This window comes from Habropoda laboriosa, unplaced genomic scaffold (assembly GCF_001263275.1).
Source record: "Habropoda laboriosa isolate 0110345459 unplaced genomic scaffold, ASM126327v1 scaffold222, whole genome shotgun sequence".
In the NCBI taxonomy this organism is placed as follows: Eukaryota; Metazoa; Arthropoda; class Insecta; order Hymenoptera; family Apidae; genus Habropoda; species Habropoda laboriosa.
In genome coordinates, this window is record NW_017100319.1 from 123,575 (window position 1) to 136,369 (window position 12,795).

The window sequence follows — 12,795 nt, forward strand, 5'->3', positions numbered from 1 at the left end:
CTTTCCACTTTATCTGTAGGTTCTATATCTATTTCAATCTATGAGAATAACGATATCTGTGACTGTTCTTTAAGTTACATGTACTTTTGCTTATCGCACGTATCAACGAGATATTTTTAAAACATTATGCTAAACGATAATAAATGTGAAAAAATATATCTGTATTATGAAATAAACTGAAATTTATAACGATATATTTTTAACGGTACGTTAAGTGTCAAATGCGATAACGCGATTTTACTGGAGCAGATAACTTTACTCTTACAATTCTTTCGTTTTTTTTTTTTTTTTTTTTTTTTTTTTTTAAATTTTTTTTTTTTTATTAAAAGAAATTTTTTTTTTTTTTTTTTGAACGTTAAAAATACATAAGATTATTTTGCAATTACTTGCCTCCTTTCCGGTGAGAGTCTGAAACAAGGTTAGAATACATTTTCAGGACTGGTTATAAATGCTGGTAGTTGGTCCATGTTCCCTTGTTCAATGTTCTTACCTTCACTTTGATCAACATTGTTTATGCGTTAAAAGGTAACTGAAACAATCACCGTATTATTATTATTATAAATTATTGACACAAAGATGCACTTATGCGGTTCTTTGAACTTTGAATAAAAAATTCTGTTGTCCAACTATATTCAGCAAAAGTCTCTATATCTCCATCTAACGGCAAACTGTGAACTCACGATATCGGTAGTTTTCGAATAATAATTATAATTTTGTCTGCATCGTCGATTACTTTTACGGCTTCTCGTGAAATAAAACGATTTATATATAACTTTTATGCAATTGTAAACTATGCCTATTTACGTACTACGTCTTAACTGAGTATAAATATATTCGCAATTAAATAACCAAAACATTCACATCAATCTATGTAAATATAATTTATTTATAATTTTAGCATAAGCTTATCGATGAATGTTACTCATGATAATATAATACAACAATACATAATACATATTAAAATGTTACAATAGTCTTTGTATATAATCTTAGCAAAAATGATTCTTTTTACAAAATAAAAGTTGACAAGTAAACATCTTTAAATGTTACATTTTTAATTTTTCCTCTTGAGCAATAAGTTGATTTTTTATCTTCTGTAAGAGTTCTTTTTTAACAGAGTCTGGAACCAGTGTCCTTGCTTTAGTTGTGACCATCGAAAGCAGTTTATCATAAGTAACATCATGACCATGTTCTTTTATCAATTCCTTGCAGATTAATTTTACTTGATCTCTCCATCCACATTCGACTAATCGACGACGTAATAATTCTTTCAGTCTAAAACAGAATTGATAACATGGTAAGATAATTTGCATTTTTGTGAAATAACATACATACATATAATTCTCAGTTCAATTAAAACGTTCGGCACGAGAAATAAGAAAACTTGTACATCAGAACAATTCATTCGTAATGTATCGTAATTAACGATTGAAGATATGTATAATACGTAATTATAATATAAAATTAATAAAAACTAAGAAGAAATATAACATACGCATATGAGGAATACATACCCGTCACGATCTCCGACCATAACTAGTCTTTGATGTGGAGCAGTCTTCATTAGGAATTCTATTATTATCTACTTTTATATTAATAAAATTAAGCGTCTTCCTTGCAATTCCGTTTTTTAATGGTAATCACACTGACCACCTCTTGTTGACATGTAAGATAGGTTATGTTGTGTTTTGTCTTCGCGGCTTTATAACCTAACATCGTTTCACTTTCGTCTATACCCTAAAGTAACCAAACATGATTATAGATTACGAAAGTGTCGTTTGAATTGAGTTTTCATTAAGATACAACGAATAATTCTTATTCGTAAATATTAAACTTTTTTTTACTAATGAAATATTTCTCACTCATCATACATAGGTATGTAAAGTTTCGAAAGAAAATAAATTATTAAAAGTTATTTTGCAAAGGTGATACCACGATTCGTATAATGCTTCTAATTATTTTAGAATTATTTTATTATTTTGTTACATTTATTTTACAGTGTACAATTTATCTGAAACATCAGCTGCACGATATTTCATATTGTTTGTGTATTTTTATAAATATTTTCATTCTTTATTTGGGCATCAGTTCTACCGACAAGAAACGTCGCGTAGAAAATTTGATTATTTATGGGTAGAGTTTTCGGGTATTTCGCAATAGTTGGTAACCCTTTTGATTCCTTTTTTTCTTGTCATATCATGTTCATCAATATTCTAGGGAATGGCATCAACAAGAGTGATCAATTGCATTTCATCTAAAAGACTTGCAGCAGTATCTAATCTAAAACATGTATGTGTTTTTTCTAACTTTAATATAAAATCTAATTTTCATTCAAATGCATCGTATCGTACAAAGAAATCAATTGCTAAAGCAGATACTACCGAATATGAAAATAAAGTACAAGTTGGATTTGCGGATGTAGGTAAATTTCATATACGTACATGGAGATATATGTTATAAAAATCAGTGCTCCTCTGAATATTACTTTTATTTCAGTTAAGGAAAATACAAAATCTGCTGGGTACTTAGGTGTAATAATTGGTGGTGTAGGAATCACAGCTTTCATGTTTTATATGATTTTTGATGAATTATTTTCTAGTAAAAGTCCAAATAACGTATACACCAAAGCCTTAAACGCTCTTATCAAACATCCTAAAGTAATAGATGCTCTTGGAGAACCTATAAAAGCTTACGGAGAAGAAAGTCGGCGAGGACGCCGAAGTCGTATAAGGTAAAATTAAACCAGTACTTGTAATTTCTTCATTATTACTCACGATGCATTATTTTACAGTCATGTAATCTTCGAGAAGGACGGAGTACGTCACATGAGAATGAAATTTTACATTCAAGGTATAAAGAGACGTGGCACTGTGAATTTGGAAGTTGAAGAAGTAAGAAGCGTTATTTTGAATCTTTCTCCGCATTTAGTATTAAAATTGACTATAAATTTCATTACAGAACGAGTCTGGTAAATATGTGTACAGATATTTATACGTGCTTGTGGATGATATAATGCAAACAGTAATTCAAATAGAAGACAATAGAGAAGAGAAGAAGGATTACAGTAAGGAGACAGAATTTGACTTGAGCTAATATTTTAGATCTTTCTAAGTAGTATACGATATGTCCTGTATTGAAATACTCATTGTTGATTAATTGCAACAATATTATTTTAGATACACTTTTGTAAAATTTGTGTCAAATAAAAATGACGGTGCTTAAGAAAGTGTCACGTTTATTTATCAACTTGTACATCATCAAATAAGCCCGAACAAAATATCTTCGCGTGTGTCACGATTCTTTACCGACAACCATGCGAACAACATTACCCTTTGAAAATAATGATCTTTAAATAGATGTCACATTGGAGGAATTCGCGGAACGAAAGTTCTCACTCGTGTGATTTCATCTTCCGGGTATCGTGCGTGTAGGCATAAGTGTAACGAGCGTGTACGTGTTTAAAATTACGTATGCATTGTTACGCGAAGAGTAGAGGAGGACACAAATAACACGATAGCTAGGTAAAAAGGTAGACGGATCGTTAGCATTCGCGACCGCCTAAAAATTGACCGAAGGCTGCGGGGAAATCTTGTCGTTTGCATCATTCACGATACCAGCTGATTCTCTGACAGTCGCTCATCTACTTGCGAGCAGATCGACACAACGCGTCGTCTATGTCAGTCCGGTTTCGTGGTTAAAACGTGGTGTGAAATCACTCGTTACACATTTCCAATTTTATCTTACTAAATTTATCGAAAGTATCGATACCATATTTACCAGCGGCAAAATTTATCTGATAAATGAAAAGTTTCTTATAAATTCTCGATATTCTATCGGTTGCCCGCGCTTTCGATCTGTGTACCTCGACGAATCATTACGATTGAAAATTGTCGCAAAACCACATGCTTTTACGCGAGCAAATTAATAGTTCAAGCACACCAAGTGTCCTCGATTAAATAATCAGTCCCGCGAGATTCAAGTTTTCCTCTGGCTAGTCGAATCAAATGTTTTGCTGGAGGCAATCGAAGAGAACTGTTCGGAAAAAGGGGAAAGGTAAGGCGTTGGAAAATCGAATCGTGTCGAAGTGAGATGAAATTGAACATCGCAGAAGATGCGCCGATGACAGAAACTACCTATTTAAACACGACGAACCGACACTGAAGAGACGTTCGAACAGCAATTATTATTACATCTGTCAGTGCTCTAACAGGATTACGAAAGAGAAGTAAAAATGGGCAAGTGCTGTTCGTGTTTCTCAAGATTCCGAACAGTGTTTAGACCTGAAACTGTTACGGACAGTCCTCTGAAGCCGTTATGCACCAAACCAGAGTGCCTTCCGCGGCCACCTGCTGCACGTACTTCCGGTAAGTTTGGAGAAACAGCGTTTACAAGTTGAACAGATTCCGATCTACGTATTAATCGCGTAATCACAGTTAGATTCTTCCACTCGTAAATTACTTCCCTCTCGATTTCTCACCCCGTTCCGCCGCCTTTGACCCGTAGTTGAAAGGGGTTAATTGACTATACGTTGGCGCGTGTCATAAAGAAACGATAGAAGGTGATAGAGAAGCTCTCTCGGATTCCATAAATAAATTCGTTCGAAAAGCAGATCGGTAGCAATGGCCCAGGTTCAATCTCATCGACACCAATACGGTAACGCGATCTATGCTCTATCGTGTTACTATTATTATAAATGCTTCATAGAGTTGTAACGTCGGAAGCGGGTAACGCGAACGCAAGGTAATCCGCGAAGGTTTTCCAAAGCTTCCAGTGTTTGGCACGAGCCGATGTTTTTCCCCTTGTACAAGCGGAAGTTGGAAGGCCTATTTTAAGAGAACATGTGCCGCCGGCAAGTATACCAAGTGCCCTTCGATCTTCAATACACGCGAAACGTGCTTTCGATCATCGCTCTTTAAAATCATCTTCGTAGTCACGTATGTACGTAGGTCTCGAGTGTGAACCAAGAATTCGCGTTTATCAATGGCGATGATGTCACTACAGTTTTATGCAAATGTTTATTCAATTTCTCTCATTCCAACGTGCTCCTTTTTTCGGTTCCTTTACGACACCGTGGCGCTATCTTATCATTAGCTGATATTTTGTCAGCTTAGTCGAAGATCGAAGCGGGAACCTTGGAGGAAATATTGTTTAGAGGTTTGGCGAACAGAAGTGTTCTGTTGGAAATTAGCAAGCAAACAGAAGTCGCGCGAACAACACGAGTTCCGTTCGTTGCTCGAAGATTCGCTGGATAGTGCTTCACCAAAGAAAATAAACCCGGGCTCCCGGCCAGATGGAAAATCTCAATTTTCCTCTTTTTCGTGTTGTCCTAAATCAAATCGTTCCCCGTGCAGCTTTTTCTTCTTATTTCTTCTTATCTCTTCAAACTGAAATCTGTCGTTTACTCGTTCGTTCATAAGCGACTATTTCTCTCGGTATCGCGTCTTCGTGGAATCGGCAAATCCGTGAAAAGATAAAAATGAACGCGACGCATATGTGACCTCGAGGCGTGGTGACCATTGCCATGAATGAAAGTAAACTTGCGCAACTGACACCCTGACCGCTGAAACATGACGTCACCCTAAATTACGCAAAACCCGTGTTATTATCCAAGCTTTTTGCGAATTCTATGATTCATCTTGGCGAATTCGAGCTTTCGACGAGATTACGTTTGCACTTTCAATCCCGCCCCTTTCCCTGCGATTCGTTTACGCGAGTTATCGCCTCGATGACTGCACGATTGAAATTAGTCGGGAACTGAACGGAAACCGCGGCGTTACGAATTAAGACGACCGTACGATAATGTCGCGCAATAAGTAAAACTTGATTTATGGCCGAAGGGCGCAATTTATTATACGATAAGGATCATCCAAGTTCCGTGTTTCTCTAAAGCGTTCGTCTTTCAGTCGTTTCGCGCTTGAAACACCAACGATACGCACGCAGCGACAAGAATGCTAATTTTATGCGACTATTGCTGGTCGCGTGACGTGGAAAAAAAAAACAAAGGTGCAACAGAAAGATATACTCGCTATTTATCGTCGTAGCTGTAGTATAGTCACTTTGTAAAAGTTGCCACACGAGCCTTTGGTTAATTATTTACAACACCCGTTCCTCCCATAATTGCTACCTTCCTTCCTCCTATTCTGCCTTCCTACACTGCTGCGTCGAAAGCGAACTATGCCCACGTGTCCTACCGTGAATCAACAAAATCAACTTCGATCCAGATCGTCCAAGTTCACGGTGTCTCGTGGACGCGGCAGAAAACTGCACGCCTCGATCTCTCAGGTCTCGTTAAAAGTATAACAAGACGCGTCATCGGCTTGGTCGCGGATAACCTGCATTCTAGAACACTCGTGTGTACCTGTATATATAGCCGACTGGCTCGTGCCGTTATTTTTAATCGAAAACAATACCATTGGGTATGCAGATGCCATAACTTCTCGCGGCTTACCGACTCACCAAAATAGCATCGGTTTCGTACGAAACCGGTTGAAGTAATCGAATGACGCCCGTACTATATGGAGGTACTTTGTGTAACTCGATCGTTTGACGCGATATTTATTACGTGATCGGTTGCCCGGCTGCCGCGTTATTATGCGATTAATCAATATTTACTGCTAATTGATCCAGCCGGATTTGACGTACGACACCGTTAATGGATTATTAGGTGTATCGAAGGGTGGATACGACTACGAGAAATCTTCAATTATCAAACTTTCCGACCGTACAGAGTAGCGAAGATTAAATAGTAGGACTAATAAATTTGTTGCTTCGTCCGTGTTGCTTTTCCAACCGATCAGAGTACCTCCGTGCACGATAATCTGTGACGGCAACGCGCGGAACAGAGGTATCGTGGAAAATTTGGCAAACCTGATCAATTAGCTCTCTAGACGTGTTTCTCGAAATACACAGATACGTCTCGCGTCGGTTCGCTGTGAAACGTGTTCGCTAAGCTCGGGGATTCATGGTCGTCTAAAGGCAAACGCATCGTTCAGCGGCGAACGAGAACGGGTGACGGTCAATGCGAGCGAGTTCTCGTTTCTCCTTCTGGTCGACGGGACAACGCGAAGCAAAAACTGTCGGATCGACGAGAAATCGATCGCGACGTAGTAGGAATTTTCTTTGTCAATGGTGAAGTACTAATTGGGTCGTGGTTGGAGCGAATCAAACTGAACGGCGAGTTCAGAATCGATTAAGATTAACCGTACCGAGCAACGTTCAACAACATTGTACGATATATGGAAATTGAACAATTACTAATTCCAAAGGTGGTAAACGTGTCAGCGGTTCGCCGTAACGACTTACTCAACGACGATCTAATAGGTTTTCGTCGTTTTTCGAATCGCCGTAAGGTGATCAAAGTGGATCTTTTAAAGGCAAAGGCGTCGTTAACGATCGTAGAGAGGCATTTCCATGGAAACATTTTCAGCGGATTATCCAATCGACGATTTGCTCTGCAATTACGAATAAATAACGAGAAATAACCGAGAGAATGAAAAGTAGGTGACTCCTACCGGTGTGGTAGCTAGAGTCATCGATGACGCCATGTATGGCTGCGTTCGCCGATGCAGAGAAGTCCTTGAGGGATCTCCTAGAATACAGCAACCCACCGGACGCGACGCGAGGCGACGCGAGGCGACGCGAGACGTCGCGAGTCAGCGCGAGGCGCCATGCCCAGCCTTGTCCAGCCTTGCCCCTGCTTTTTCCTCTTCAACTGGGCAACGTGACGAAGAGCAATCTCTCAGTCAGTGATTTCACGGAACTGCTAGCGACTGTTGCCGATGGATTCAGTCTTTCGTTCGTTTTCAAGGAACGAGTTTGCATTCCCCAATCCTCGAAGAATGTTTTATAGATTCTACGATCGTTACCGGCCCTTCAACGATCGCCGCCCTAGACCGTTTCCCTTCCGGTTCTACTGTGAGTGTCGTTCTCGTTCACGCGCGTCCTCGGTGTTCGTTTTCGTAAAAATCGAGAAACGAGAGGAGAAAGCGAAACGTTAGATTTACGTTAGGGCATGTCGATTGTACCTGGCACTTTGCCATTTGTACGTAATGTCCGTGAGCTAACGGAGCTAACGAATAATGTTGTATGCGCAGGGGAGGATTTTGGTGTGCCAGTTCTGACGATTCTAGACGTGGACCCGTGTATCGCGGAAAATGGAGAGAACCATAGAACATCGAGATACGACCTGACGACTCGACAGGACGATAAATCGAGGCTGGTCGTTAGACGGGGGCAGGAATTCTACTTGCACTTGACTTTGTCGAGAGATTACGAGCCAAGCATCGACGGTATGTCGATAGTTTTCACGCTCGATGGAGTCGAGAGGCCGCAATACGGTCACGGTACCCTCGTTGCGACGCCTGTTCTTTACCCGGGCGAACCGCCCGAAGGTTCCTGGCAAGCCACCATCGACGCCATTCAGCCCAATTTCATGCGATTGAAGGCAAGCGGTATACATGGCGCGGTATATCTTTCCAATCAATTTACAATCCGGTAAATCGAACAAATCCTTCCTTCTTAGATCGTTCCAGCCCCTAACGCGATGATAGGCAAATGGAATATGGACGTCGATACCAAGAACAAGAATTTGGACGGAGCCGTTAGCTACACGATGAAACATCCGTTTTATCTGATCTTCAATCCCTGGTGCGAAGGTATCGAAATGGAAGTTTGATTGCAAGAAGCAACAAAAAAGAAACGGCGGTCGATGAATTTTTCAGGGGACACGGTGTACATGGAGGACGAAGATCAGCGGCAGGAGTACGTGATGGCGGAGGACGGTTTGATATGGCGTGGAAGTTACAATCGGCTGCGACCAACGGTTTGGAAGTATTCGCAATTCGAGCGAGATATATTAGACTGCGCTCTCCATCTGATGATTCAAGTTGGAAAGGTTCGAATCAACGGTAGAAACGATCCCGTTGTCATATCTCGAATTTTGTCCGCGGCTGTGAGTATTCATTTATCGAACACTGTTCTTCTTCGGCCGAACGTTAAAGAGGGAGGTTGTTCCTTTTGGTACAGGTAAACTCGCCGGACGACAACGGAGCTGTGATGGGTAATTGGTCGGACGATTTCGGCGGTGGTACGCCGCCAACAAAATGGCTGGGCTCGCAGAAGATCCTTCAGCAATACTACAAGACGAAGAAACCGGTCAAGTATGGCCAATGCTGGGTGTTTTCCGGCGTATTGGCCACCGTTTGCCGCACTTTGGGGCTTCCTTGCCGCGTCGTGACCAATTATTCCAGCGCTCACGACACTCAGAGCAGCTTAACCGTCGATTATTTCGTCGACGCGGAAGGGAAAGTGATGGAGGAGCTTAACAGCGACTCGATATGGTAAGTAGAACGATTCTTCTTCTTCTTCTTCCCCTCGAATCTTTTTCAATCGTTGGCAGGAATTTCCACGTGTGGGACGAGGTTTGGATGAAGAGAATGGACTTGTCGCCGGATGATTCCGGCTGGCAAGCTATCGACGCCACTCCTCAAGAATTGAGCGAAGACGCGTATCGTTGCGGTCCAGCGTCTGTGGCTGCTGTGAAAAGAGGCGAGGTCCTGCGACCTTACGACAACGGTTTCCTCTTCGCCGAGGTGAACGCGGACAAGGTGTTCTGGCGGTACAACGGACCGACTCAACCTTTGAAATTGATTCGAAAGGACGTGTACGGGTGCGTGTTCGAGGCTTGTCTCGTTACTTGTCGCCTACCAGTTTCAACCAGAAAATTCACTTTCGTTTTTCACGCTGCCTGTTTAGCATAGGGCAATTCATCAGCACTAAGGCGGTCGGCAGATGGGCGAGAGAAGACATCACTCATATGTACAAGTATCCAGAAAGTAAGCAATCTCGATGGTTAAACGTAAGCACATGGTACGTATCTAATGGTTAACGATATTACGGAATTCTTGTTTCGTAGAATCGGACGAAGAACGAGCTGCCATGTTAAAAGCACTGCGTCAAAGTCAGTCGTCGTTCAGCCGTTACTACCTCAACGAAGAGTTTAACGATATCATGTTCAATTTCGAGCTCCGCGACGATATCGTAATCGGGCAACCCTTCAGGTTTCTACTTTTCTCTATTCTGCTCGAGCTCACGTACGTTCCAATGCTAATCGATATTTGCAACGTTCTTTTCTCCCGTAGCGTGGTGTTGTTGATTAAAAATAGAAGCAGCTTCAACGAGTACCGAGTCTCGGTGATTTTAAGGGTGGAAACAGTTTTGTACACCGGTCGGGTTGGCGACCCGGTGAAAAGATTGAACGTCGATCGTCTGGTGAGACCGGGCGTGTTGGAGGAAGCACGTATGGACGTTTCCTGGGAGGAATACGGACCACGATTGTTGAATCAATGCGCGTTCAACATCGCCTGCCTGGCCACCGTCAAAGACACCAATTACGAATACTTCGCGCAGGACGATTTTCGCGTGAGAAAACCCGACGTTAAAATCACGGTAGGCATACTCCACGATTATTACTCCATACTCGTCGGCAGAGAGAGAGAGAGAGAGAGATGAAACGTTGTCACTTTTGTCACAGCTGGTGAACGCACCGGTAGTCGGCGAGACGCTGAACGCAACCGGCAAATTTAAGAATCCACTACCCATTCCGCTGAGAAAGTGCAGATTCCTGATCGAGGGTCCTGGACTGAAGGAGCAATTGAAGCTGAAGCTGTCGGAAGATGTAGAAGTTGACGCGGACGCCGAGTGTTCTTTCTCCATGGTACCGAAATTCGAAGGCCGCGCCACGATCGTCGCGAAGTTCTACTCGAAGGAGCTCGAGGACGTGGACGGTTTCGTTAATTTCATGGTGAAACCAGCGAAGGTTGTCACAAACGGCGAATAACGAAAGTTGCACAGATACGTGCGCGTGGGTCTTCCAGAAAGCTTAAGTTTTTCATACTTACGAGAGTTGTGTCTTTTTTTATACATATAATAAAAATGTTGGAACAGAGGTTGTTTCGTTCAGGTAGCACGCACGACCCTTTTTCCTCTCGCGGTATCGATATCGAGAACGTTTAGAGCAAACGTCAGAAAGGAGCAGACGCGGCAGGACGAATGGGATACCGGTTCGGATAAAAAATTCAATCGACAGAGAACTACCTGAGCAGCGTGGCTAGCCGGGACTACCGACTACACACACGGCAGGTAATATTAACGAGCAGAAATGGAGAAAGAGAGAGGCGGCCCGTGTGTCGAGTGTGCGTGATTATTCGGAATAAGAGAAGGACGGTTCGACGCAGCGGACGAGGAAGAGGTAGAAACGACCAGGACGATGATGAGTGTTCACGGGCGCACGCACGACACTGACGCGAGTCATGCATCACCATCTGGGAAATTAACGTTGAAATATCGCGGACGATGAACGAACGCGATAGCGGGAGCCAGCTCGACCTAGCTTCGACCGTGTCTCCGGAAAAGAAACTGTCGGAGAAGACTTGGTTGTTGCGACGACGATCGCGATCGACGAATTTCGTTCGATCGATTAAGTTCGAAGAGGGAGAATCGACGAAAGATCTCCCTCGTGTTACGAGCGCGCTCGATTTATTATGGTTGGACGGAGTAGGCGGTGTGGTGGGTAGTACATATACGTATAGTATACACGGGTTCTCGCAGCCAGAGGAGGAATGCACGTTTGGTGGCTCGGAATCGCTTAGAGACAAGGTAATATTTTTCTAGCGGATTCCCGTCTCGATTAACGGAATAAAGAGGAAGAAAAAGGAGGGGACGCGGTAATAAGCTGGTAGCAAGTGAAGACGAATACGAAGATCGCAGAAGGGAGAAGAGAAATGGTAAACGAAAAGTTGGAGTGGACGATACGCGGGGGGAGAGGAAGAAAGAGGGAGAGAGGAAGAGCGATATGGAAGATAGTAGTGAGATATGTCTAAATACATAACCGTGACACGTGATGGACGTGTTGCGGCCCCTGTCTACAGGGGTCTCGAAGAAGCCTACGGGGCCCGTACCGATCTCCATTTCGATCCACGGGATTCTGGACTCGGCACCCTGCTACGCGCTATGCATCAACACCCAAGATCCATCCCATTATACCTCATCAAAATAACAAACACGCCTTCCATGCTAAACCAACATTCTTTTGTTCCCATCGAATCCCCGGATCCATCAGAATCACCGCGAACAGTACGTCAGTGACGTACCTATATGTTTTCGTGTGGCCAGCGGGCCATAGGGGGTCCTAAAGGTCTACAAGAATCCGAGAAGATATCGTGAAATATTAGTCGATGGCAGGCGGTCGAGGGTGTGACCGAGCTTTTCAAAACTCCTTCGCCAGATTTCCCTTCCCAACCCTTACTCGCCAATTTCGTCACGGATCGATCGCTTCCGGCTTTCTGCTCCTTCGGATGCCATTTCGTGCTGTGTGTGTATCTTGCTGCGCTCGTCGTTCTTGTAGGGAAGCTAAACGGGTAAGGGATGAGAAATCGTTCCACCATCCCCCTTCGACGAGTCACTCGGTTTCAAGGCAGGTTTCTAGATGGCAGCACGACACCGTCCTATCGTTCCAACGATGCTGAAGAGTGAAACAATGCTGACGTCGACGAATTACCAGCGATCGTAAACAATCATAAGCGAGATCGTACCGAATGCGAGTGACCGCGATAACGCGTAACACCCGGCTCGTTATATTTGGGGGAATTCTTCGTGGACGGATGAATTCACGGGCGAAATAAAAGAAGAATTACTCGTCCAATTATCCGAGATAAGTTTTGCTCGCCGGGGTACACGATATCTCCGTTTGCTGATTCGACGCGATACTCGATCCTAGCTCGTGTACAACGGAGGACT

The 12,795-nt window shown here is 42.8% G+C and overlaps 4 protein-coding genes across 5 annotated transcripts in view; 2 read left to right on the forward strand and 2 right to left on the reverse strand.

Annotated features, from left to right (window-relative positions):
• LOC108574118 (NEDD8) overlaps positions 1-598 on the reverse strand; it is a 1,832-nt gene extending 1,234 nt beyond the window's left edge. Inside the window, exons 1-3 of the mRNA XM_017936636.1 lie at positions 491-598; positions 391-408; positions 9-38 (exon numbers count right to left, since the gene is read on the reverse strand). Coding sequence (XP_017792125.1) covers positions 9-38; positions 391-408; positions 491-508 — 66 coding nt within the window. The 5' untranslated portion in view covers positions 509-598. The remainder of the gene's footprint in view (positions 1-8; positions 39-390; positions 409-490) is intronic.
• A 448-nt stretch (positions 599-1,046) lies between these two features.
• LOC108574150 (transcription and mRNA export factor ENY2) lies at positions 1,047-1,569 on the reverse strand. Its single transcript, XM_017936676.1, has 2 exons — positions 1,515-1,569; positions 1,047-1,275 (listed from the first exon to the last, which is right to left on the reverse strand). The coding sequence occupies exons 1-2, from the start codon at positions 1,562-1,564 to the stop codon at positions 1,047-1,049; spliced, it is 279 nt and encodes a 92-aa protein (XP_017792165.1). The 5' UTR covers positions 1,565-1,569.
• Positions 1,570-2,220: 651 nt separating this feature from the next.
• Positions 2,221-3,137, forward strand: LOC108574180 (mitochondrial import inner membrane translocase subunit Tim21). The gene is made up of 4 exons (XM_017936715.1): positions 2,221-2,422; positions 2,497-2,731; positions 2,792-2,891; positions 2,959-3,137. The coding sequence occupies exons 1-4, from the start codon at positions 2,221-2,223 to the stop codon at positions 3,091-3,093; spliced, it is 672 nt and encodes a 223-aa protein (XP_017792204.1). The 3' UTR covers positions 3,094-3,137.
• A 452-nt stretch (positions 3,138-3,589) lies between these two features.
• LOC108574149 (annulin) lies at positions 3,590-10,936 on the forward strand. 2 transcript variants are annotated; one of them, XM_017936675.1, is made up of 10 exons: positions 3,590-4,364; positions 8,094-8,443; positions 8,522-8,654; positions 8,721-8,950; positions 9,025-9,338; positions 9,398-9,667; positions 9,754-9,833; positions 9,914-10,058; positions 10,140-10,446; positions 10,532-10,936. In XM_017936675.1, exons 1-10 carry the CDS (start codon positions 4,232-4,234, stop codon positions 10,835-10,837), a joined length of 2,268 nt encoding a protein of 755 aa, XP_017792164.1. In that variant the 5' UTR covers positions 3,590-4,231; the 3' UTR covers positions 10,838-10,936. The 2 variants fall into 2 exon arrangements, with proteins under 2 accessions (XP_017792164.1, XP_017792163.1); XM_017936674.1 differs by lacking the exon at positions 3,590-4,364 and adding an exon at positions 7,718-7,914.
• Positions 10,937-12,795: the final 1,859 nt, after the last annotated feature.